At 55.0% G+C, this 26533-nt stretch overlaps 1 protein-coding gene across 3 annotated transcripts in view; it reads left to right on the top strand.

The window, feature by feature from the left end:
- The first annotated feature begins 9451 nt into the window (after positions 1 to 9451).
- The window catches only part of WSCD1 (WSC domain containing 1), a 40733-nt gene continuing 23651 nt past the window's right edge, over positions 9452 to 26533 (top strand). For 2 of the 3 annotated variants that reach the window (XM_061176149.1, XM_061176151.1), the window contains exons 1-5: positions 9452 to 9558; positions 11355 to 11563; positions 18698 to 19398; positions 25798 to 25912; positions 26254 to 26438. In XM_061176149.1, the coding sequence (XP_061032132.1) occupies positions 18972 to 19398; positions 25798 to 25912; positions 26254 to 26438 (727 nt within the window). In that variant the 5' untranslated portion in view covers positions 9452 to 9558; positions 11355 to 11563; positions 18698 to 18971. The remainder of the gene's footprint in view (positions 9559 to 11354; positions 11564 to 18697; positions 19399 to 25797; positions 25913 to 26253; positions 26439 to 26533) is intronic. The other variant, XM_061176150.1, reaches the window with a different exon arrangement.

A 26533-nucleotide genomic window follows, 5' to 3' on the forward strand; every position in this document is an offset into this window, starting at 1 on the left:
ACGTGCTGCCGTGCCCACACGTGTTCATGTGCACCAGTGTGCATTGTTTGCAGGTGTGCGTGTATCTGTGTTTGCACCTGTGTGCGTGGATATGTGTGTGATGCTTGTTTGTGCACACGTGTATCTGTGTGGGGATTGGGGACACCTAACCCCACCTGGGGGAGTCAGAAAATGTAATGCAGGGGCTGAAGGTCAAGTTTGGGGCGAAGGCTGGCAAAATGAGGATGGCACGTTTGGCTGGATCCGGACTGGACTGGTAAAGGAGTTCCTACCTGATCTTGCAGAGCCTTGAAGGATCCTAAGGAGGAGAGAGACTTGGCCAGATTTGCATTTTAGAGACTGTAAATGCCTGTGTGTAAGATGCGATTATTTTTCTCCACTACTTCCCTCAGAAAAGATTCCTTCCAAAGTCTGTCATCTAACAAACAGGACACTGTCTAGATTGCTTCAAAAATCAGGGCTGTTTGGGGAAAGACGTGGTAGCCGGAAACCCCTCAATCTGTCTGTACAAATAAAAAAAGACAAAGACATTGAACACAGATGGAATAATTAATTATTCCTGGGAGTCTGGCTCCAGAATTGTTGGATGTTATCGTAAGCAAACCTTTCAAAGGTTATCTTTATTTTATTTTTGCCCCTGCCGCATGGCTTGCGGGATCTCAGTTCCTCAACCAGGGACTGAACCTGGGCCATTGCAGTGAAAGCCTGGAATCCTAACCACTAGACCACCAGGGAACTCCCACAGAGGTCACCTTTAAAAAGTACCGAGGAAGGTCGTTTCTTTTGAGGAGACAGTCCTAATGATGGGTAAAGATAAGCCCACCAGCTTGTGGCTGGGTGTGGAGGAGCCAGATCTGTCTTTATAAAAGATGGTTCCGGGCCAGGGCTGGGGTGTGGCTGGACACAGGGGTCCAGGGTCTGGGGCAGGGAGGCCGGTTTGAGGGAGGGGTAGGGTGGCATGGGGTGCGGCCAGGCCTCAGCTTGGCCCAGGTGGCTCCTGCAGGGACAGGGGTGTCTCTGAAGTGCCGTATTTGCTCCGCACCAGCTGCATCTGCCTGGAAATCGAGGTGACAGAGACTTAGTGACTCCTGGCATTTGCTGTCACTTCCCATTTCCCTGCTCCTCAGAGCCTGGTCAGGACTGGGTGTAAGCTGGTCAGAGAGCCTGACGCACACCTGAGCCCTGTCATCCCTCAGGTGGTCAGGGAGGGGGGGCCAGGAGGGGCACAGGGGCCACAAGCCAGGCTTTTGCTTGCTGGGACAGTGCTGAAACGCCTTCCTCACCTGGGGGCTCTAAGGGGGAGTAGGTGGCCACGGCTATTTGTCTTAGACTCAGCCTGAGATGCTGAGGGTCAAACTCATACATATAGAAACAGGAAGATAGATCCCTCTCACACGCCCCCCCCCCTCCGCCATTGGTTGCCATGGTAACATGCAGGCCTGGGGATGATGGTCAGGATGGTCAGGACCCACTATTCCCCTCCCTTCCCCATACCACTGTTTCTACCCATGGGTGGAAAACTTTCTTTGGCTCTCCGTTACCTTGCTCCAGGATAAAGGCCAAATCCCTCAGGCTTTCCTAATACACTTCTAGCCTCCTGCCCCCACCTGCTTGCCAACCACAGAGAATTTCTCACCTTCCCCTGAGCACTCCAGGTATGTTTGCTGCCCTAGTCTCTGCCAACTCGCACCGGCCCCTCCTCATCCTAAAGTATCTTTCCCCTCCACCCACCAACATTTCTTCTTTGAAGTCTTCTCAATCTCTACTCCTGTTCCTCCAAAGCATATTCCTTGCTCTCCTGAGCTGCCCAAACTGGTGAAAGCAGGGTTGGCAGGGCCCATCTGAATTAGACAGACAAGTCTCCGAATCCCCAGGTCCCCACCAGCACCCAGCCCTCACCCACCATCCTCCAGCGCTCTACCCCACCCCCAGGCACCAGTGCATGCCCCAGCCTCAGGCACAATCCCTGCAGGGGTGGACAAAGCAAGAATGGAGAGGGAGCTCGCAGCATCATTCACTGTTCTCATCTTTCCCAAGCCCCGCCCCATGACACCCGCTGTCCTACTCCTGGGGAAGCAGCCTTCATGAACTTTAGAATGACCTCTGCCTTCGCGTTTCAAAGTCTAGCCTCAGAAACAGACATTAACCCAATAGGTACCCAAAAGAAAATATAACTACAAATTGTGAGAACACATCGGGAGGAAAAGAAATAATTAACTTCGTGCATGTAAGGTGGGAAGCACAGGCCTGAGGCCCCCCCCCAACACCTTATCTCCTCTCATTCTCATTCTCTCCATTTTTCAGATGAGAAAACTGAGGCTCCGAGAGGTGAAGCGTGCTGCTCAAGGACACACAGTCACGTGATTAGCGAATGGCAGAGTCTGTCTGCTCTGATGAACTTCCGGAGAATAGTGAGTATCCCTCGGCTCCCCTCAGGGAACACACATAAAAGGAAGCAGAAGGAACTAGATGAAACATGGGGGAACACTTTACTCATCCAAGTGACTTTGTTCCTCTCCCATGTGTGTCCTGTAATAGAATAGATTTCTCCTGAGGGTGAGCCCACATGCTTGGGGCACCTGGCACTGGGGTACATGCAGGGCAGGGCTGAGGATTCCTTTCCTCTGCAGCTCTTTTCTCTCCTTCTCCCGAGAGGATCCCTTGATACAGCTCAAGAACCTCTAAGGGAATAACATCTCTCCCTCCCTCCCTCCCATGATCCCCTGGGCTCTGGCAATGACGTTGGCCATGTCCTCTGTTAGTAACAACTCAGCAAGCTTCCTTTCCATAGAATTCCTTCACAATCTGAGATGGAGGACAAGCATGTGTGTGTTGGCCTTGGGATGACTGTGCAAGGGAAGGAGGCCAGAGGCTGTCCCTGTGTGCCTCACGGGTGGCATGGGGGGGATGGACAGGTGGGTGGACATGAGTGACCAAGTTAGAGCCCACTGGAACGGGTCCCTTTGAGGCCAACCAGATCTGAGCTCCAACTCAGGTTTTCCACTTTCTGGGTGTGTGATTTTGGCTCAGTCACTTAACTCTTCTGAGCCTCAGTTTTCTCATCTGTAAAATGGAACTAACACAGTACAGACTTCATAGGGTTGGGAGGAGGATTACTTAAATTAACAAACGTAAAATGCCTAGCGTAGGACGCAGCAAACCACGATTCTTCCTAAGTGACAGCACCTTCTCCTGCCATGCTCCCCTGGGGCAGACAGGTGGTGACATAAGTACTTTCTAAGGCAGTAAAGCTCTGAACAGTTCTACACCCCCCCACCGCCCCCCCCCCCACACATATATACACACACACTTTTTCCTCCTACTTGGCTCCTGTGTTTCCCCATCCTGGCTTTTATTCCAAGCACAAAACTGTGGGAACACTGATGGGGGTAGGAGATTAAATTTGGACATGAAATCTGGGAAGGCTTCAGGGAGGAGGGAGAGTTTGTCCCAGGCCCTGAAAGAGTGACAGATTGTGAGGCGAGGGGCATTCCAGGCAAAGGAAACAGAATGGGCAAACTCCAGAGATGGAGTGACACAGGCTGATGGGGGGAGATGACAGAGAGCATGGGAACGCCCAGAGGGAGACCTATAGGGGGAGGGGCTAGGCAGTGTGAGAGGAGGATGGAGAGGGGTGGATGGGAACCTGGGCAAGGTAGGGGAGGGGCTACCATGTGACTGGGCTTCTAGGCGGTAAGGCTATTCAGGGCAGGGGAGAGGAGGGTGCTGGTGACAGCCGTTACCTTGAAGACAAGCAAGCTCCCTGCTCTCGTGGAGCTAACCATCTATACATTCAAACCTTCCTACTGAGCGTCTGCCCTCTGTCTGCCCACAACTCCTTACGTCCAGCTGCACACCCACAGCCCTTCCACCTACTTTCCACTCATCCGCTTGCTTGTACACCCAACCTTCCAGAAGGCAGAAACTCAAACTATGTAGGATTTTTAGAGTTCCACTCACTTGGTTAGCAGACTTGGTTATTAGGACTTTGCTGATCCTATGCTGGATATTGAGGGCTCTCAATTTGGAGGAAAGAAACCACATAAAAGGGCATAAGTGAGCAGGATTTGTTTCTGTACAAATAGATCTTATTTTTCTAACATGCGTCCAGAGGAAAGGGGGTCCTCCATTGGTTCAGACCCATGTCTCTTCTGTCTTTGTGCTCTGTCCCACATAGAGGGCTGGCTTGTCATCTCATGGTCCCAAAGTGGCCACTCCACTTTCCAGCACAGCAGCACAGCTGTGTTTAAGGCGCTGTAGTAGAAATCCCTACAAAGGGGAGGGAGAGGAAAGGGATCAGAAAGAACCAAACATGTTTCTCTTTCTTAAAAATACTTCCAAACAAAGGATTAATTTCCCCTGATGAAGATGTTTATGGAGACTTTATTGTGCCCACCGCCATCGGTGTGCTGTTTTCTATCAGGCTGAGGTGAGGGGAGAGGGCCAACTGTGTAAGTGGATGAATCTGGGACTCCACACAGGGTGGGGGACGGAAGGGGTAGGGCTGGAGGTGGGAGTTCCGGGGGAGCAGCGCTCCTTCCCCAGTGACCCTTCCTGTGTGGCCAGGATACCTGGGATGAGGAGGAACACAGGTAATGAGCAGACCCTGCATATCAGGTGCGCCTCTGGGAATCGGCCATTATTACATTTGGAACTTGGAACTTGACATTATGTTTCCTCCAGAATTTCATTTCAGCCACTAGCCATCTGACAACCTCTATGCTGTTGGAATTTCTTCCATGGTGGCCTCTCTTTCTTGTCTCCTTTCCTTAGGATGCTGACCAGGTCTCTCTTAATGGATCTTGGTCAGTAGGCTCACACACAGAGACAGCGTCATTAGTCACATGATGTCACCAGGTTTAAAAACTCCTCTAGTCTAGTTGTTTGAAATGAGCCTCCTGGACGTTCCACAGGATACCTGGCCAGTACTTCTCAGGAAAGGCAAGGAAAGAATGAGTAACTGTCACAGAGCAGAAGAGACTGGGGAGATGGGATAACTAAACACAATGTGGTAACCTGGACCCTGGAGTGGATCCTGGAACAGAAAGAGGACATAAATGGAAAAACTGGTGACATATAAATGAAGCCTGGAATCTGGTCAATAGCAGTGTGCCTATGTGAGTTTCTCAGCTTTGACAAAGGTACCCTGGTCATATAAGATGTTAACAACGGGGAAAACTTGAGTGAGGGGTCCACACGAATGCTCTGCTATCTTTGCAACTTTTCTGGAAATCTAAAGTTACTCCAAAATAAGAAGTTTATTAAAGTGAACCCATCTCCTCTTTAATCACTGCCATCTGCTTGAGGTGCTCCAGCAGCTTCACTGAAATGACAGCTTGCAAGTTCAAGGTCTTTGATGAATGACTTTCAGGGAAGTTCATAAAAATGGAACAAAGACGAGGTGTTTCTTCTGCTAAGCACACACGTGCACACCAGGCAGGCAGGAGGAGCAGAGGAGGGGTCCACTCTGCCACCCTCTCCACCAAAGCCTACTTGCAGCCCCTGCACCCCTACACCTTCCAGCTGATGACTGAGCCCAGAAGCTCTGTGTCTAACCCAACATACCTCTGCACTCGGCTGGCAGTGCCTCAGTGCTTTCTGTTCCTCAGCCCCAGCTCGTTGCTGCCTCTGTGCAGATAGGAGGGGTGGCGGGGTCAGGCAGTTCTCATCTGAATCCCACAAACTCTTTGCCAGCACCTGCCACATCAGACCCCACACCAGAGCCAGTTAGAGTTGTCGTCATAAGTACCACCAGCTGGAAGAATCATCCTTGCGGTCACTTCCTGAATATACACCGTGTGCCAGGAACTCTGTACTGGAAGGAAGACCCTTTCCCCATTTTGCAGATTAAAAAAACTACATCTGGGGAAAATGATTGAATTTGCCCAACTAGAGAAGCAGAACTGACCTCAAAGCACCCTCATTTCGTTCCCCTGCCTCTCTTAAAGAAAGGCCCTTGAAGATCAATTAGACAACCTGCCCATTTTACAGAAAGGCAAACCAGGACACAGAAAGGTAGGTTTTGCATGAGGCCACACAGCCTCTTCTGGTCTAGTCAGAAAAGAAACTCAGCCTTCCTCCCCGTTCTAATCCCAGTCTCTCTCCGCTACCTCTGAATTCCTGAAACCTTCAGGGCACCTCTGGTCCATGCCTAGGAAGTCCAGATGCTCCCAGACCAGACCAGACCCGTCCTCCCTCCCAGGAAGGTACAGATTCCCGCCCTCCCCCGGCCTGGTCTGGTATCTGCAGGCACAGCTCAGCAGGGGGGACAATTACCATCTGTGTGGCTGGCGTCTTCACAAAGGCATATTTAAGTCTCTGCAGTACTCAGGGGAGAGAGCAACTAAATAGGCAGCACAGCAAAGTGTTGAAGCCAGCTGCAGGTGTCAGTGCACGGAGGGGGCACCAGTAAGTCACAGCACTACTACAGGGGAAGAAAGCAAAGGAAGAAGGAAGAAACTGCATCCCCTTCTTTTCAGATGTTGCCAGAGGTTCTCTCGGTCTCTGAACGATGCTTGCTCCAATGAGGCAGGGTTCCACCAGGAGTGAAAGGCAACCTTCACAGGCGACTCTGGGACAGTCACGTCCGTGCCACCCTGCCAGCGTATTGATGCAGCAGCAGCCAAGAGCTAGGTAGTCAAAGGAGGAGGACGCTTGGATGCAGGCGCTCGCGGGTATCGGAGGGGCACCTGCTTCCGTCACCCACCACAGGCCCCTGGCAGGGGGACGTGGTTCCATGATCCCTCCACACTCTCCCTCCTGGTCTCCCTGATGGTCAGTAGAACCCGCTTGGCCATTGTAAGATGGCCAGACACAATCATGGATCTGTCTGTGGACCCGAGCAGGAGGAAGCAGTCTCTGAGTTCTTGGGAAGACACATGGTGACCACTGGGAACCTGCTTGGGTTCATTAAAAATATGTCATGCTAGGCACATTGCATTTTTAAAAAAAAACCAATTAATTATTTATTTAATAAATATTTAGTGGGCATGTCGACGTGCCCAGAATAAGCTAGGCACGAAGGAAAGAGTTCTGAATGAGATAGAAATTCGCGTGGCTTTGTTGGGGCTGAGGGGGGGCTGGGAAGAGAAGACAGACAATAAACAAATAAATCCACCAGGTGAGGGTGGGGCAGTATGCTTTATGCAGCCTGGGAACTGGACAGAGAGGCGGGTGCTTCAGCTGGGATGTCTGGGCAGGCCTCCGGGGAGGTGACATTTGGAGGACAAGGAGTCACCACAAGCCTGTGGATCGAGAGAGCATTGCACAGGTGGTATTTCTGGATTGTAGCAAAGCCTTGGGAGAAAGCTCTTCGTATCATGTTTACTAAAAGGCGTTACTTGTGTACCCTGCGGCAGACAGCGTGCTATGAACTCACCAGGCACTTTATTTGATTGTCACGAAAGCCCAAGAATGGGTGTATTTTCTCTAATTTGCAGATAAAGATGGTGAAGGCACACACCACTTATTGTGAGTTTTAAGTGAGACCAGGGGCATGAAAGAGTTAGGGCCAGCTTCACCAGCACAAGAACTGCGCAGGCCATGGGGCCCGTGTTCAGAAGGGTTCCGCACTGGGTTCAATGTTCTGTTCTTGTTTCTTGAAGTTCTTACTCATTCTTGATCAAAGGGCCCACATTTTCATTTTGCATTGGGTCCCACAAATTACGTAGCTGGTCCTGGAGAGGGCTTCAAAAATCAAAAATGTGCAGTGGGTTATTGTTGTTGGTAATAATAGCAACACACCCATTCACACTCTGAAAGGGACGTGCATGGGGGCTTTTCTGCAAGCCAGTAACACTCCGCACGCCCTGTGCCCTCTCCCAGTTCCCCCAAGGACTCCAGAGCTCCCCACCTTCGTCCCAGGGAGGGGGGCTGATTCTCCTAATTCCGGCACTTGGCCTGACAAACTTAAGCGCATCCCTTTCCCTTCTGGGTGCCACTTGACTGACCTACATAAAGCGGGGCTCCAACTGGTCTCCAGGCTAATCCTCTCCCTGCCCGCCCTCCACCTGTTGAAAATGGGCTCCTCTGAGCCTTGCCAAGCTGCGCTGCCCCTAGCGGGAGTCGGAGGCATGAAACTCCCTTTCAGGAAGACCGGTTTAGAGCCATGCCATCGCATCCTGCTCGGGCAGCCCCTGCTGGTCCTCAGCCTCCGGAGCATCTCAGCAGCCAGCCCTGGGTGAGGACAGGGGCCACTGATGCACCTGGCAGGGCAGGGGTAGCACTGTGGCTTGGGGGCTTCCGAGGAGCAGGGGTGGGGCGTGGAGGGGAAATCCTCAAGGTTGGATCCAGCCCTTATTTTAAGAAGGGGATTGTGTATAGCAGTGTGGTTGTACACCTGTGTGTCCGTATCAGCGCCTGTCCGCCTCAGTGTGTGTGTGTGTCTGTGTGTGTGCCTGCAGGCCAATGCCCAGTATGACTCTCTGTACAACAGTGTGTCTGTCAGTGGACGCCGGTGCGTGGGCGGCTATACCTAGGTGTGGATTTGTCACCGTAGGTCTGTGTGGGGCAGTGTAGTAGCTGGCGGTAGAGTCCTGAGTGTGTAGGCATAGGAGATGGTGTCAGTGTATTTGTCTGTGGGGTAGTGATTCTGTGGGTGACTGTCTCAGACAGCGGTGTGTGTGCGCGTTTGTGTGTGCGCGTTCGTGTGTGCCTGCATAAGGATGTGGGTGTCAGTGTCTAGCTCTGCATGGGACAGTGACCCAGTGTGTGTCTGCTTCTGTGAGTTGGTATCAGAGCGCTACAAACTGGGTGGCTGGAGGTACAGGTGTGCCTGTCACGGTGCCCCAGCAACACAGAGCCCAGTGTGTGTGTGTGAGTGTAGGTGTCAGGGTGTCTGTGAAGCAGTGATTCAGTGTGTTTGAATCAGTGTGCGTGTGTCCCCGAGGGTTTGAGCGAGTGTGGCGGCGTGCTCCCCTGTGTGGCAGTGCCCTGTGTGTTTGTGTAGACGCGTGTTGGTGTGAGCGCCAATGCATTCGCCCGGTGTGTGTATTTTACGGAGAGCGAGGCCCTGTGTGTGTGTGTGTGTGTGTGTGTGTATGGGAGTGAGTGTCAGCGTCTCTGCTCCCCAGCAGCGCGAGTGACAGCGCCAGGTGGGCTGGTCCCCAGGACCCGGGCTGGGGGTGGGCGCCGCCCCGCCCCGCCCCGCCCCGCCCCGCCCCGCCCGCCGCGACCCCTCCCACGGGCGGCGGGCTGAGGGCGGCGGCAGCACGGCCGCCTCTAGGACCCGGCGGCGGCGGCTGGCCGCTGTCCCCGGGCCGCGCGAGTGAGCATGTGCAGAGCCGGGCGCCCGCTCCCCGCCGCCCGCCGCCCGCCGCCCGCTCGGCGCCCGCTTGCTCCGCCGCCGCGGCTCAGCCCGGACGGCCGCAGCCCAGGGAGCCAGGTGGCGGCGCCCTGTGCCCGGGGCGCGTCGGGCCGCTCCTCGCCGCGGGCCGCCCAGGGGCGTGCGGGCGCCGAGGGCGCCTAGGCTCCGGGCACTGCGGGGTTGCGGGCTCGGCGCCCCGGGGAGGCGGGCGCGTGGCCGCCGGAGCAGCCGCCCTAGCTGGCCGCGATCGCGGGGTGAGTGCGATCTCCGGGTGCCCCAGCCGGGACCCCCGCGCGGGCTGCGGGCAGGGTTCCCCCAGCCGCGGGCCAACAAGTTTGTGTAGACGCGGCCGGGAGCGCGGCGGGGCTGCACCTGCTCCGGCTCCGGGGCGCGCTGGCGGGGGGCGCCTCTCGCGGGGCCACGGCGGCTTCGCCCGGGAGTGTGTGCGCGTGGAGCCGGGGTGGGGGCAGCTTCGGCACGAGCGGGATGGGGCGGGGGTGCGCAAAGCAGTTTCCCAAGCCGCGTCCGCCTCCTGGAATCCTCAGAGACCGTCCGTTTCCCCGGAGGGAGCCGTGGATCCGGGGAGGGGGCGAGGACAGGCTTTGGGGTGCGCACTGCCTCTTCTAAGAGGAGACGTTTACCAGTGGCAGCTCCCTCTCGTTCCGCCACCACGCCAGGCTTCCGGTCAGCGGAGGGTTTTCTCTGTCTCTTGGTGAACTTGAGGCGCGGGCAAAGGCGAAACGCACGTATTTCGTCCAGAAAATTACTCCAGGTAGAGCTCTGCATTTTCCTAAGAGTAGACGGGAACTCACGACTGGAGGCTACTAATTGCGTTTTTCGTTTCTCATGGGAAGCCTCCAGGGGGTCTTCTGCCTCAGGGTGACCAACCTCCCGGGTGTCTGTTTTCCTGAGCATCTGTACCCACGGATGATGCCTGCTGGGTGCTGGCTCGCCCGTGGGGAGGCGGGGACGGAGAGGGAGACCTCTGACCCTTCTCTGAGCAGTGGGAGGGCTGGTTGCAAGGGTTCCAGCCCCCCCCCCCCGTCCTGCCCTGGGATCCCGCTGCTGCCCACGCTCGCCTGCTCCCCACCTGCTCCCGAGATGGACAGACTCGGAACTCCTCTCTACTTTTCTAACAGTGGTAGACGCTGTCCTCCCTCTTGCCGCTGGAAGGGCATGCTTCAGTTTATGGAGCACTTGGGTTATCCCATGTTGGGACGCCGTGGTTGGGATCAGGAGTTGGGGGGGGGGGCTTTTCTTTTTCTCCTCTGAATAGCCTAGGTTATCAGGCACAGAGAGTGAGGGCTAGTGGCGAGTGGCATACAGGAGGCAGAAAGCTGGCTGGCTCCGTTCTGCCTGCAGCCACCCCTGCCTGCTGGTTGCAAGGGCTGGAGAGAGGGCAGCGGGGAGGTTTCCCTCGAGTATTCCCCTCACCTCCCCCAGCCCCACGCCATACCCTTAGCTCTGGCCTCACCAGTCCCTTGGAGAAGATGCCCCGGTGGGCCATCAGAGCCCAGCAGTTCCATGGGGAGGAGTAGCCGTGTTCATCTCTGATGCACACTCGCTGAAGGAAGCGTGGCAGGCAGCTGGGCTGGTGCGCTGAGCCCGGCAGCCTCATCTTCCCCCAGGAGAGGCCCCCTGGCCCTCACCTGCAGCTGCATCCCCCTGTCTTCAGCAGGACCATTACCGCAGCTCCTCTGGAAGAATGCCTTATTTTGGGGTGAGGGGATCGCTTATGCAGTGGGCGCTGGAGCCCTGTGGGGCACTGTCCTGTGGCCTACAGCATGTCTGGCTAGGAGTGAAGAGATGCTAGGATTAGGCAGAAGGCCAGACCCGCGCCCCTTGCCTCCTGTCTGCCTAACCAGGCAGAAGTGGATATTGTGGGCCACCAGTTGGTCGGCTGCTAAAGCCTGAGCCTCTGAGCACTGGGCAGTGAGTTGCAGAGCCGCTTCCCTGTAGAGTCTGCCTGAACAGGCAACCCAGAGCCTCTAGACCAGGACTGAACCATGTCTGAGCCACACCTCTCAGGAGGGCGTGTTTCTCTTTGTAGACACGCCCGGCTTGGGATCCTATCCGGCTCAGAACCCAGTCAGCCGTGGTGAGACCAGTCCCCCGGACTCTCCCTCCGGAGCTACACTGAGGCCAGGGCAAAGCTCAGTGTTTAGACCTTCGGGGTCTTCATCCACAGGATGTGAGTGATGATCAGACCCACCAGCAGGGGCAGAACTGGGTTGGAGGCAAGCCCTGCTCATCTGACGAGTGAGTGCTTGAGCGTGGCTTTGGACTGCCTTCTCCCTGGGCCTCTTTTCACACTGCGGCTTTTAATCTCTCCTCCTCGTGGTTTTAATAAACAGCATGTTGACGTATCACCTGGAAAGTTGTTGGCAGGGTGGCACTTTTGGAGAACGTATTTAGGGAGGAACCCTATCTCCCAATGCGGACGTGAGAGTAGTTGGAAGAATGGGGTGAATTAATTGTGCACATCATAAAACACTGCGTGCCTCTTGGTAGCTGTTAAGGCTGTCCTCCTCCACTTTGATTCTCTTTTTCTTGCTCCTGGAAACTCATGAGGGGGCCAGGAGGGTGCTGAGGACAGGAAGGCCCAAGGTGTCTTGGCCTCCCCCACCCCTGGCGTAAGTCCCCCATCCCAGTGACCTGAGGCATGGCGGGCACAGAGCCAGAGAAGGGCGAGGTTCACTTTGGCTGGGTACTCCACCCACTTGCCCAGATTTATCCAAATCACTCAGTGGGGTTTGGACGAACCTTGAGAGTTTGCCACTCAATGGGAGAAACATAACGAACACATGAACAAAATCAGGTTCTACTAAAGAGGTGGCCCAGAGATAGCCTAAAAGTGTCTGTGATTGGCTCTTGCAAGAGTGGGTTGGGCTCCAGATCAACCAACTAAAAAGGCGAAATGCCTTTTAGTGCCTTTGGTGGTATTCTGTCTTTCTTTGCAGCCCTGGCCCCTAGAGGGGTGCCTGGAGGAATCTCCATCCCTGGAGTTGAACAGATGAAGACCATGTGATATGGTAGATGATGCCACAGACCTGGAATCCGAAAACTTGAGTTCAGTCTAGCAATAGCTATTTGTCTTTGGTCAAGTTAATTTGCCCTCTGTCTGCCTCAAATTCTGCATCTCCACGATGGAGATGATAATGATTTGACTTCACGAGTTTATGGGAAGATCAGTCATTCATTTGATGATCTGTTGATTCATTCAGCACGCTTGAGAGTGTGTGAAAGTACCTTGCAATCTCTAATGTGGTACATAAAGATTTATTCTTATTTATATGAACCCCAACACTGGGTTTGCTGGAGGATTCCCCCCTCCCCCCACCTCCTTTGCATTGAATGGAGTTTCAACCTTACTATTATGTTTTATACCATTTTAGCAATATTTCTTATTTTGGACCTTTTAAGTTCTGAAGTTCAGAAGATCAAAAGATTTGCCTCCTCAAAGGCAGGGACCCCACCCCATTCCCATTTCCCAGACCTTGTCCCACCCCAGGGCCCAGCAGATCTATACTTAGTGGGCCCTTTGCTCTCTTTCTGAATCTCCAAGACCCAGAGGCGTGGGACCCTGGGATGAGGGCAGCATGGCCCTGGGCCTTGGAGGGTGGCCAGTGGGCACAGATTTCTGGGGTCTGCCCTGTGCCCCACCCAGAGGTGGACAGAGACACTGCCTGTGTCTATGAGGGGCTCATAGGCTGGGAGGAGAAGTGGGCAGCGTAGCCGGGACTCAAGGCAGGACACGTCGCCCAGAGCATCCAGCCTCGCCGTCGAGCGCTGGGGAGTGGCTCTGCTCCGGGGATCAGGAAGGCTTCTTGGAGGGAGTGGCATTAGACCTGAGCCTTGGTAGCCACAAAGCCTTTCAGAGCCACAAGATGGGGCCCACGTTGGCATCCCTGGCCGACGGAAGAGTATGTGTAAGGGGGCATGAAGCATCGCACGCTGGCCAGTGGGGCGTCGAGTTCTGGAAGGAATATTGAAAGGAAGTTGCTGGGAGACTGAACCAGGAAGGGCCACTGAATGCCAGGCTGAGGCGCTTGAACTTGGTCGTCTGAGTCCTGGGGAGCCATTGCAGGCTATAGCATTGCTAGTTCTTGGTGTTAGAAAGATCTCTTTGTTAGGATGCTGGGAGGGGACAGCGTCTCGGAGAGGGGGCGGGGTCCAGATGACAGGCACTGAGCCTGAGCAGGGCAGAGGCAGGGGTTGAGGGTGGGAAGAGACAGGGGAGGGCTAATTCAGAGCACTGAGCCCAGCTGGAGGCTCCCCGGTGTGGCTTTGCCGAGGTCCTGAGGCTGAGACCCCCTCCTGCCCCGACCCCAGCTGCCGGTCACGCAGGCTGGGGCTCCGAGCTGCTAGACCACGAATGCCCGTCTCCTTGTCTGGGGAGCAACGTGTCGGTCCCTGTTCCTTGAGCCTAGGGCTCTCACCCTGCTAAGAGGGCACGCTCTGGATCCCCAGAGGGTTGCAGCCCTCACTGCAGTGGCCGCAGTGGCCGGAATGCTTCTGGGGCAGCTGGTGGTGTTCTCCCCTCACCTGCCTGTTCTCTCTGGCGGGGGGGTGGGGGGGTGATAGAGTCACATGACTGAACCCCAGTGGCCACTGGTCAGGCCCAGGCCGTCTCTGACCTCTTTCTCCAGCCCCCAGGCCCTAGGGTCTGCCTTCTCTCCTCTCCCGGCTGTCGCCACCCCTCTCCTGTTCAGTCCCTTGGAAACCCCAGCCTGGTGCCATCTGCCCAACCCTCGCCCCTTCAGGCTGAGCCACAGCTGCCACCCGGGGCCCAGATAACAACAAAGTAACAGCCAAGGGCTCAAGTTGTCTAAGTCCCCACCTGAGACCCCCAGAAGCCCCTCTGTCCCAATATTCTCGTCTCATTCCTAGGAAGAAACTGAGGGGCTCCCTCCCCTGGGCCCTGGTCTCCTCTGGGGTGACACTTGGGCCTCTGGAAGGCCACCAGGCAGGGCAGCTGGTGTTCACCTTTGTCCAGCCTGAGGCTCAGTGCGTCCCTGGTGCCGCCTCCCTCCCGACAAGGCCGGAGCCTCAGGTAGGGGTGGGCCCCCTGCCCCCCATCGTTCCCCTGAAGCACTTTGCATGATTCCCAGACAGGAGGTGTCACATGGGAAGCATGCCTTGGGGAAGAATGGTCCAGACCTGCAGAGGAGGGGAGGGGCCCAGGAGGCTGTGGCACTAACCACATGGCAGCATCTGGGAGGTCTGATGGGGGCGGGGCAAGGGGGGGGTGACACCGTGTGAGGCACCATGCCTGGGAGCTTCATCCTGGCATGTTTTCAAAAAGGTGGTGATGGAGGCACACTAAACCCCTTTCAGGAATCAATCTTGCCTCATGTGAAGCTGGTGTGGGGAGAGAGGCGGGAAGCTTAGTGGGCATGGGGTGGGCTCTGGGAGCAGGGAGCCAGGTCTGAATTCCGGTCCTGGTTTGTCTGGCCTTGGCCAAGGCGCTTCACCCAGCTGAGCTTTAGAGACCTGGGCCCTCAGATGGGGGTGATCAGGGCATCTGCCTCGGCGGGAGATAGGAGTAAATGACATGGTGCAGGTGACAGACACAACCCAGTCTAGCCGGATTATTCAACGCTGCAAGTGCTTCATAAATGGTGGCATTGAAAAAGCAAGCAATTGCTGACAGCTGTCTTAGCACGGGGGCAGCTTCAAGTAAGACTGGGATAGTGCGCCCACCCCAGGGAGTTGGAGGCTGAGAGGAGGTGTGGGTGGCTGATTCCCCCCACAGCTCAGCTGCTGCAGGCCTCTCCTCCAGCGTCTCCATGTTTGCCTCTTTTGCACTTGTAAGCTGAAGGCTGTAGGTAACAGAAGGTTTACTCCCTGATTCGATCCCACGACAATGCCTGTTTACCCCCATTTAACAGATGAGGAGCCTGAGGCTCTGCCCTGTGCAGTGACTTGCTCAAGGTGGATTTGCTCTAATGGAGGGCCTCCTGGCTTTGGGGTACAGCCGGCACAGCTGATGGGCAGCAGCTACATACGCCCCCCAGGTGCTGGCTGCTTCTGCTGCGCAGCTGCCTTGTGGCTTGGCTGTGAGCCCTTGTGCAGATTCTGCACGTGGCCCAGCCCCCCCCACCCCCACCCCCACCCCCACCCCAGGCCTCTTTCAGGTTCAGTCACTCAACAAACATTTTTATGGGCACTGCCCTGCCGGATGTGTGCTAGGATCTGGGGATGTGGCGAGAAATCGGGTGTCATCTGTGCCCTGGGGGAGAGCGTGGCAGAGAGTGGGGGATGACTGACAAATGTAATATCAGTGGGAAGTGGGGTGGAAGTCTGGGCAGGGGGACAGGTTCCTGATGTGGCAGGTGTTCTGGGCTGGGAATCGGCTTCGCGATGTTAGCAGTTCAGAGCGGCAGCCTGCCTTATAGGAGGCCAGGGTCGTTGAGCGCTGGCGTGAAAGTAGCTGCCCCCTGCCCCCACGTCCAGTGCCCACCTCCCCAGACCAGGAGAGGCCCCTCTGGGAAGGGGTGGCTCTAGAGAGGACTTGGTGGGGGGTGCTTGCGGAACCCGGGTGCGATCAGCCTTGACAGTGCCCCATCCCACCGTGTCCTTTGTAGTGTGCTCCCAGAGCCTGTATACAAATGCGTACGGAATTCTGGCCGGGTCTTGGCTTCAAAATTCTGAACTGCTGATCCATTGCCCACCTTTTGGCTCCATCTCATCAGAACCTTTCTTCCCACAGCAGGCATCCTCTCTCCCCTTATATTTTAGTTTTATAGGATTTTTCACTGTTAGAATCCCGATCTTGTAACCAGAAGCCTTTTGCAAGCAGATCCAGAAACCTCTCTTCCTAGAATGACGACACAGGAAGGATAACATATAAAGCTCAGGCACCCTTATTAATTTCCATGTATCTGTAAGACCTGAAGTGGTGAAGCTGTGTCCTTTGTGCTTACGTATTACTCCATCTCCCGTGTTTCCAGCGAGGCTCCCACAGCTCTGGATAACGGGAATTTGAGATTTCATTGCCCTGACCCCCACAGGAGGAGGTTTCTGATATCATGATTCGCCTATCAATGTATCTTCTCGTTCATTTTTTAAAAATGTGTTCAGAAACGGAGATGGCTGAGCATCTATGCTGCTGGGGCTCATGCTGGGGGCCAGGGTTACTAAGATGCATAGGGCATGACCTCTAGTCTTGAGTCAGTCGCAGTCCTGCAAGGATGATTGACAAGTACAGGGACAATTAAAATCATCTTGGGGTGGTGAATGCTGGGATGGGGGTCAGCACGGGCTGTGGGAAGACAGAGAAATCTACACCAGTGGGTGGGTGGTGGTCAGGGAGAGCTTCTCGGAGGAAGTGGCACCTGGGCTGATTCTTGGAAGATACACAAGGATTCACCAGGCAAAGAGGGAGAAAAAGACATCAAATGCATTGTGTACAAAGGCACCAGGGCAGATGTACTGTGTGGTCGCTCTGCTGGACTCTGTGTGTGTGTGTGTGTGTGTGTGTGTACACGCGCATGTGCACACGTCATGGGGAAGCAGAAGGAAAGGACCTGGCGAGAGATGAGCTGGTTGGGCTGGATCAGGAAGGGGGCCTTGTATGTCATGCTAAGGAGCTTGGAGTTTATCCCAAAGCCATGGGGAGCTATTGAAAAGGGTTTTAAGCAGGGGAGTGCCATGATCAGATTTGTGTGTTAGTAGGATCACCCTGGCAGCCTTGCAGAGGATGGATTGGAGGGGCCAAAGCTAGAGGCAGGGAGATCAGTCAGGATTTCTTGGGATTTTCTCTGTGGTTCTACAAATCTGACGAGGCTGGCTGGGGTGGGCCTGGCACACACCAGCTTAGAGAGAAAATAAAAGCTCTGGAGACCCGTCTGGAAGGGCTCCCAGACTCAGGGTTTAATTCCACCTTCATTTGCTGATTCCCTAGCCTGCCACCCCTGCCCCAGCCTAAAGGACCCACCGGACCCCCATATTCCCAGATCCTGCCCTCCCCAGAAGCCTCAGAACCTGGCAGCTCTCAGCATTGAATCAGGAAGGGTCATGCTGGTCTGGGCCCCTCCCAGGACCCTGGAATGCCAGGCCACAAGAGCCCAAACGTTGTCTTTCCTCTCACACCCAGCCGCCGTCCGTAGGGCACAGAGCAGCCATTGAGGGGCCGTGGGGCCCTGGCGGGGGTACCGGGCCTTGTTACAGGCAGCAGCTTAGTCACGCTCCTAGGAGTCTTTCTCCCCGGGACAAGCCTGTCCTTGTGTTAAGGGCCGTCCTCACCCAGCAGCCCGGCTCACAGCAGCTGCGGGACCCTCTGCGAACCCCTGACAGTGTACTTCAGAGGCGCCGCCAAAGGAAACCAAAGCCCAGCGTGAGAGCTGAGTCCTGGGGAGCAGAGGGGCACCCGGAAAGGCTGCTCTGAGAGCCCTCCCCCCTTCACCTCACCAGGTGCCCAGCCCCGTTTGGCAGGTGCATGGCCTGAGGCACTCTCCTGCTCTGGCCTCCTGCCTTCAGGAAGCCTGGAAAGACTATGCAAGCCCACTCTCTCCCCGTGTGCCCTCTCCTGTGTTCAAACCGACCCACGTCTGCAGAAGCATTTCCAAAAGACAGTTTGCAGCCCCAAGGCACCCGGGGAGTCAGCAGATTGCACGCATGTATTGAGCACCTGCTGTATACTCATGCCTTGGGCCGGGTGCACACGTAGGTGGTGGGGTCTCATTATAGGCTGGGCCACGGGTCAGTTCAGAGTCCAGGCTCTGAATACAGACTGTTCCAAACCTTGGCTCCTCTGCTCACCAGCTGTGTGACTTTGGGAAAGTTACGTTGCCTCCTTTTGCCCCAGTTTCCTCATCTGTAAAATGGGGATAGTACTGTACAGTATCTACCTCGCTGGGTTGGTGTGAGGATTAAATGAGATGATACATAAAGCGTTTAGCTCAGTGCCTGGCATAAAGTAAGGATTCAGTACAAAGACACTGCTGTGGGTTTTTTTTTTTTGTTTTTTTGGATGGGAGTGGAAGGTGTTTCTTTCTTTCTTTTTTTCTCCCCCCCAGACTCCCCTCCCATCCAGGCTGCCACATAACATTGAGAAGAGTTCCCCGTGCTCTACAGTAGACCCTTGTTGGTTATCCTTTTTAAACCTACCTCTGCTGCTGCTTTTCCTCCTTACTGCTATCGTTATTGGATCTTCCTACCGCTCCGGGAAGGAGTGTTAGTTCCCTTTTACAGATGAGGAAGCTGAGGCCCAGTGAGGTGAAGTAACCCACCTGATGTCACACAGTCGTGCAGTGGCAGAGGCGTGTGCTCTTGCAACACGGCTGTTGCCTTTGGTAAACAGAGCCCAGGAGTGCAGGGCGCCTGACCCTGGGGCAGTGGGAGAAGTGGACCCTCCTATTGCATCTAAGTGCCCTTTCTCTTCTTTTCCAGATTTATAAGCTGGAGATGAGGGTCGCTAGAGCCCAGGGATGGCAGAGTTTGTGACACTTGGGCAGAAGCTGCAGCTGCAGGGTCCCGGCCGGAGTTAAGTGATGGTGCCATTTGAGCACCTGCTGAAAACCAGGCAGGAGGAGCAGTAACCCCGGGAGAGCACAGGCTGGTGCCGGGATGCAGGGATGACGCCTCCGCAGGCCCCGGCCTCCCTCCCGCCTGGGTGCTAGGAGCCGTCCCTGGGCTCCAGCCGGGAGCCCTGCCGCCCAGGGGCATGGCCAAACCTTTCTTCCGACTCCAGAAGTTTCTCCGCCGGACACAGTTCCTGCTCTTCTTCCTCACAGCCGCCTACCTGATGACCGGCAGCCTGCTGCTGCTGCAGCGGGCCCGCGTGGGCCTCCCGCCGGGCCCCCGGGCCCCCGGCCCCCTGCAGGCCCTGCCCGTGGCCACCGTGGCGCTGGGCGTGGGCCTGCTGGACAGCAGAGCCCTGCACGACCCCCGGGTCAGCCCAGAGCTGCTGCTCGGCGTGGACGTGCTGCGGGGCCCCCTGGCCCGGCCCCGGCCCGACCCCCGCTGGCTCCGCAGCCGCAACTCAGAGCTGCGCCAGCTGCGGCGCCGCTGGTTCCACCACTTCATGGGGGACCCCCAGGGGCCGCCCGCCCTGGGCCCCGAGGCCCCCAGGCCAGCCGCCAGCAGCCAAGGTAGGTGCTCAGCCCTGGGTCCCCTTGCCTATATGGGAGCTACTCCCACGAGCCCCATTTGGGGGCACAGGACTGGTGTCCCCTCTCCCTGGCCCTGGCGGCAGCCCAAGAAGTAGGCACCGAGAACCCATGGCCTTCCCACACCGCCCGTTCCCCCGGCTCCGAGGCAGACAGGCGGGGCCTGGGAGGGGAAGCCCTTTGGAGTTTTGCTCCCTCCCCAGCTGGGCTTGCCCGTGGCTGGAGGTTGAGATGTGCGAGCATCTTAGAGCTGAGACAGACCTCGGCTTGAATCTTGGCTCAGCCCCAGGTTTATTGGGTGACCACGTCTCTTAATTTCTCTGGGTTCCTTGGAAATGGAGGTTGAGATACCTGCCCCAGGGTTATGGTGAGGATTAAATGTGATAATATAGAGCAGCGGTTTGCGAAGCAGAGTCCCAGACCAGCAGCCTCAGCATCACCTGGGAGCTTGTTGCAAGTGCAGATTCTCAGGTTCTCTCAGACTTACCAAGTCCCAAACTCTGGGGCAGGGGCCGGCAGCCTGGAGCAGCACGGTCTCCAGGTGGTTCTCATGCACGCAAAAGCTGAGGACCACTGGGCTAGGGGTCCTGATGTATTCACCGGCACTCAGGAACTGGCAGCTATTATTACTTAAATTCCCCAAGGTCATTCTCTTAGTTTGGGTTCCCCGGAAGCAAACCCTGAAACCAGGATTCAAATGGACTTGGTTAATTTGGGATGTGATCCCAGGAACACTGGTAGGGAGTGGGAAGTGAGACGGAAGAGAAGGTGGTCAGTAAAGGGTACGTTATGGAGCAGGTGGGGGTTTGGAGCGAGGGTAGAACATGTATCTTAGGGTGCAGCCTGGAGGCAGCAAGGCCGCGGGGACACGGGCGGGGCACTGATCAGACCACCAGAGTCATGCAGCTGGGACTCCATCATGGGGTCAGCCTGGTTCCAGGTCGCGACTCTTTACACCAAGTTATACAGACTATGCAGGGCCCAGTTAACTGAGCCTGTGTGAAGTGAGCACCCAGGGAGTGTCATAGCTATTGTTGGGCGGTGACTGACCTCAGTCAGTGTCTCAGCATCCCTGTCACCACCCCATTTGGTCCTGTACCACAAATCACAGGAGAACTGCTATCCTGAGTATAAGAAGTGTAGTTGGAGCTTAGAGTCCTCAGTGGCAGGATATAGAAGAAGATGAGGCAAGAGCCTTAGGAGGATGAGTCTGGCGGCCCAGTACAATGAAGACTGGAGGACTCTGCCTTCTACAAGAAAGAAACTTCCATGGAATGAAGTTTCATCTGAAATCCTCTCGGTCATAGCCCTCGTGTGGGATTCCTCAGCAAGCCTTCCACGTAAGAATGAGGGAGAATTGAGGGACGGGTTCTGTAGCTCATTTCATATAGATACAATTTCTGTAAACTCTCCCCAACGCATCTAGAAGCTGGATGTCTATGCAGGCTACACCAGTGTAACTCATTTAGACTAAAGTGTAAGTGACTAAACAAAGTTGCCATGGATTTCTTGGAAAGAAGGCATGGAAAGAGCACAAGTTTTGAAAACAGACCTGGGTTTCTGTCTTGGTATTGCCAGTTATTGGCTCTATGACCTTGGGCAAATTAGCCATGATTCCTCTTTTTATTTCTCTCAATCCACACTTACTGAGGACCCACGTATGAGTCTTCATGTGTGCTATCACTGTGCACTTGAGGAGCTCAGTCTGGTGGTGGAATCAGATATGCATCCAAATGATTACCCCACAATGTGACCGAGGCATCATAGAGGCACGTGCAAAGGGCTTGGGGCTCATTAGACAGAAGTGACAAGTTCTTTGTAACTTGGCTTCAGGGTGACTGGGCAGCAGAGGGGAGGACTCAGGGTGACCTGGTTATAGCCCTGTGTATAGAATACGTATATCCAGGAGAACCAATGGGTACCCCTTAAGTCATCATTTACAGAGGCGATGGAAGAGGCTGCAGTGAACGCTGAGGAGATCATGGTGAGATGTAAACAGGACCGATCGTCACCCATTATACACCACCAGTTTCTGCCCTGAGCCCCTGAGTGCCCTCCACACTCTGATGCTCTGGCTGACCCTCCCTGGTGACCCCCAAACCTAGCAAGTGAAGGGTTAATGCCTGGTACAGCGGGAACAGTCAGGTTCTGGTGTTGAATGGTGATAATTCTGACAGGTTGGTGCCCCGCCCCAATAGGTTATTCAGTATTTTGAATATCCCCCAGGATTGGAGGAAGAATCCGCCCTCTGGGAGAGGCCGTGGTATCCTGGCTGGAGATCTTCAGAGAAAGTGGGGAGAGGCGGGCACTGGCCTGAGGACCCTCTGGGAGCCCCCTTCCCTTCTTGGGGCTCTGTGGGCCCCGCACAGCCAGGCAGGCCTCCCTGGTGGAGAGTAGCTCACAGGCCAGCCCTCGGGACAGCTGCTGGGGTTGCAGACAAAGAGAGCGTCTCTTTGCGGCCCGGGCAGCCCGCCATCCCCCTGTAAGGGGATCCGGCAGGCAAGCCTTGGAAGCCGCAGGAGGCCCCATCAATCACTGAGCATTTCATTATACCTTGGACAACATCCATAATGGAATAAAATGTCAGTAAGTTTACTAGGGGAAAAATAGTAACTTCTCCATAGCCAGTTTGTTTTTTATTGATAGTAATTTGCAAAGACATTGCAATATCTCCAAAGCCATCGTTAATAGCCTCACGGCATGTCCATTTTGATGTGCAAATGAGCAGATGCGGAGTCACAGACAATAATATATCGCCTCCGTTTCAGCCGAAAGTAATAAATCCGTCTCAGAATGTGTCCCAGTGCATCCCTGGGAAGTCCTTTCTTTTTGCACATTCTCTCTTTCTAACTCTGTCAGGGAGTTAGAAAAGCCATTCATTATTTTTCCGGGAGAAAGGGCTCCCCTCCTCCTCACAAGCAGAGGGGGAGGCGCCTGCGTCTCAGGCCTTTGCTACAAACTGAGATGGGACAAGCAGGGCGTGAGCGTCCCCTCCAGACCGGTCAGTTCCACCCGATGGCCAGCTGGTAGCTGGTTAGCCTCTTCTTGTTTTTGAAGAACCCAAGCCTGACTGCTCAAAACCATTTCTTTCTCTCTTATTAATGTGTTCTGCTAATATTTACGGAGCCAGGACTTCCCTGGTGGCGCAGTGGTTAAGAATTCGCCTGCCAATGCAGGGGACACGGGTTCGAGCCCTGGTCCGGGAAGATCCCACATGCCGCGGAGCAACTAAGCCCGTGCGCCACTACTACTGAGCCTTCACTCTAGAGCCCGGGAGCCACAACTACTGAGCCCACATGCCTAGAGCCTGTGCTCTGCAGCAAGAGAAGCCACCACAATAAGAAGCCCATGCACCGCAATGAAGAGTAGCCCCCGCTCACCTCAACTAGAGAAAGCCAGCGCACAGCAATAAAGACCCAACACGACCAAAAATAAATAAATTAAAAAAAAAAAAATTTACGGAGCCATCGTCACACTCGGCCCCCAGGTTAAAGTGTAGGATCAGAATAATAATAGCTGTTACTTATCCGAGCATCTGTGACGTGCCTAGATATACATCTGTTATTTCATTTAATTTAATCTTTGAACAGCCTTATGATGTCAGCAGTGCTATCACCATTTTAGTGACGAAGGATTTTGCATTTCAGGGAAGTAAAGTCATGTAAAAATGTTTATTGTTAATAATGACATATAAACAATAAAAACAGTCACCCCTGAGCCCTTACTACATGCCACGCCTACATTAGATACTTTCTATGTTATCTCATGGAATTCTCACAACCACCCCATGAATTCCATGAGACCATATCCCCGTTTTACAGATGGGGAAATGGAGGCTCAGAAAGGGGAAGCTGCACACACCAGGTCACTCAGTCAGATAGTAGTGGAGCCTGGATTTGAATCTAAGGCAGCCCGTTCCCGAAGGCTGTTTCCCCACTCTCCCCGCAAAACGTGTATGCGCCGGTCTCAGACTTCAGGGGTCTTGAGCCCAGGCACCTTTAGAACCTTCTGGTTAATTTCCCATCACCGGTGATAAATGTTTAGCAACCCCTGAGCTTGTTTTGGATGTTCACTTGAAAGCTATAATAGAATTTCTTCTTTGCTGAGCAACACACATCAGAAATTTCTCAAAATACTAGGTTTTTCTTCACTAAATAGGCAGGCTAAGGAGAGCGATTGATTCTCACTGACCTGGCTGAAGGCTTTCTGGTCTTGGTAGTCCTGAGATTTATATAAAGAGAGAGAAGCTCGTGGGGACTGGGTGTCTGGGGTCCCGAGTAGAGGAGTGGAGCCTGTGTCCACGGACAGACACTGGGTGTGACCACATGTGTGCTGATGGGCATCCGCGATGAAGGTGACCTCAAGAGGTTCAGAGCCTGGAAGGGGGAGAGACCCTTTGGCAGACATTACGGAGGTGACTGTTGCTCTGTCCTCAGCCCCAGGTCCTCTAACCTGAGGTCTCTGGGTCTTCAACCATTCCTGGCAAGGCGGAGAGTCCCATCTTCCGCCATCTTGGTCATCTTCCTCTTGCCTTGCCTTTCTTAACCTGGGGCCCTGGGAATCGCACATTGGTGCAGCCAATGGGACCAGCCCCTCCTTGCATTGGGGCTCTCTGCTCCCCCTCTCGAGCCCTCACAGGATGTCAGTGTGGGTTTTAGGAGCTCTAACCCACGGTTGGCATCGTGCCTGACCCTGCCTGGTGAGTCACCAGCTAAGGGGAAGGTGTGGTCCCTCCCCTCAATGAGCCTTAAGTCATGGTACAGAGACAGGATACACAGGTGTACACGATTTTTAACAACAACAGTTAATGATAAGGATATGAGTGACAGCAAGTTTTTCAGACACTCAATGTGAAAATTCAGAGAAAGGAGAGGCCATAGTGGGCTGGAGTGGTCAGGGCTGTAAATTGTCAAGGACGGGTAGGAAGTCAAGTGTGGACATGTGGGAGGGAGCAGGGACATGTCCACATGGGGCAAGAGAAATGAGCTTGGGTGGGGTGGTGGGTTGCATTTATCCATTTGAAAGTTGAGGAAACTGAGGTACAGAATGTTGAAGTGATTTAGTCAAGGTCAGAGATGGATTTAAGTGTGGTGTTCACACCCAGGAAAATCACTCCCTGATTTGGGCCCCAGGAATGAAGGCTGGCAGACCCACTCCTCCAAACCACTCAGCAGGCGGCCCTGAGCTTCTGCTTTGGGCCAGGTTCCTGGCAGCAGTGAAAACCAGTCTTGCCGGATCAGGGAGCTCCTGGACTGGTGGATGAGATCGTTACTCCTCCCCGCAAAGCCGTCTGGGAGCTGGCAGGCTGTTGGGAGGCCTTGGGCGTGCTGCTTCCCAGAGACATCCTAATTTCCGGAGGCTGTAGTGTACTGCCCAGGCGCCACTTGAGACATCCTGGAACTGAGTGTAGACGTTCCCCTGGAGACGAGCAACATCTTTATCACGGGTGCCTGATCCAGATCTCGGCACAGCTATTGTGGGTGTGCATTCACAGCTCGGCCTATGTGATGGCGTGTTTGCAAACTCCCAACGCACAGTTCCTTCAACGCGCTGCGATGCACATGACACTTACACACCTGACACACTTGCTTAGTGCTCGAGTTCTCCAGGCTTCGCTCTGCATTTCTGGGAGGCAGCTCCCTCTCTTGGGGTGACAGGTCAGGGCTGTTTCCCATTGACATTGCACGGTTGGGTCAACACTGTCTCTGCTTTGTGCAGTCTTGTCCCCTAGTGTCCCTTTGCAGGGATGTGCCAGAGATGCCCGGACTGGGGAGGGCTCAGCTGTCCCTTGCTCCTAATGATTCCCACACAGGACAGCTCTCTTACATGTTAACAGATGCTGCTTACACACCTGCAGTGATGGGGGCTTACTCCCTCCTGGGGTGGCAGATTTTCTTCTTGAAATAACTCTCCCTGTTTGCAAGATCTTTATGTTAGCTAAGATCAGACTTTCCATAACTCATTTCTTCCCTCTGGATCACAAGGAGGTGACAGAACCTGCCTATCAAGACATTTGTGGAGGCAGAGAGGCCTCTTCCAGCCTAGGAAGGGAAGGGATGGAGAGGAGAGGGGTCCAGGGGAAGCAATTAAACCAGCCAGACTCGGTGGGTGAGGGTCAGTGGAAGAAAGTTGTGTTCTGGCTGATGCCAGGCTCCTGGCAGGGTGTCTGGAGGGACAGTGGGCCATTAACTACGGGAAGGGGGAGGAAGAGAACAATGTGGAAGTGTCCAGAGGCGCTTCAGGGAGGGTTGGACCACAGCCTCATCCCCTGGGCTTCTCTGTGAAGAGCCTTAGCCAGGAAGGGCAATGCCAAGGGTGGAGCCAGGTAATCTTCCCTCTCCCTGGGGCCTCTGAGTCTCTGATCTTCTTCCCCGCCTGCAGGCACATACATGGGATGCTTCAGTGACGACGGCCAGGAGAGAACTCTGAAGGGGGCTGTGTTTTTTGACTTGAGAAAGATGACCGTCTCCCACTGCCAGAATGCGTGCGCTGAGCGGTAAGTGTGGGACCCTGACCATCAGCTCCACTGGAAATAAGGTCCAGAAAGTGGAAGTGGTGTCCCTGAGGTGATGCGTCGGCTTCCAGTTGGCTGTCATAGTGTAAGCAGAGCTCGACCGATCAGATCCCAGTCGTCCGGAACAAAGAACGTTTACTGACAGGACGGCAGGGGGTTATGGAAAGAGCTCTGGGCTCAGTGTCAGGAGACCCGGGGTTCACTTCCTGCAATGCCAGGACTCACCCTTAGCCTGGCCCCAGACCCAGCTGCCATTCCTGGATCCAGACCTCAGTGCCCTGGGCCAAGGTTGGGACTCACCCCAGGCCCCGCTCTGCCTGCAGGTCCTACGTCTATGCCGGCTTGGAGGCCGGGGCCGAATGCTACTGTGGAAACCGGCTCCCAGCAGTGAACATGGGGCCAGAGGAGTGTAACCACGAGTGCAAAGGGGAGAAGAGCTCCGTGTGCGGGGGCGTGGGCCGTCTCTCCGTGTACCGCGTGGAGCAGCTGCAGCCCGGCTCCAGGAAGCGTGAGTGTGCCCGTCTGTCCCCTGCTCTGCCGCCACCCCCGCATCTGCAGCCCCCCATCCAAACCACGTGGGACCGAACCTGTGCTCTCCCTTCC

This window comes from Eubalaena glacialis, chromosome 19, assembly GCF_028564815.1.
Source record: "Eubalaena glacialis isolate mEubGla1 chromosome 19, mEubGla1.1.hap2.+ XY, whole genome shotgun sequence".
NCBI lineage: Eukaryota > Metazoa > Chordata > Mammalia > Artiodactyla > Balaenidae > Eubalaena > Eubalaena glacialis.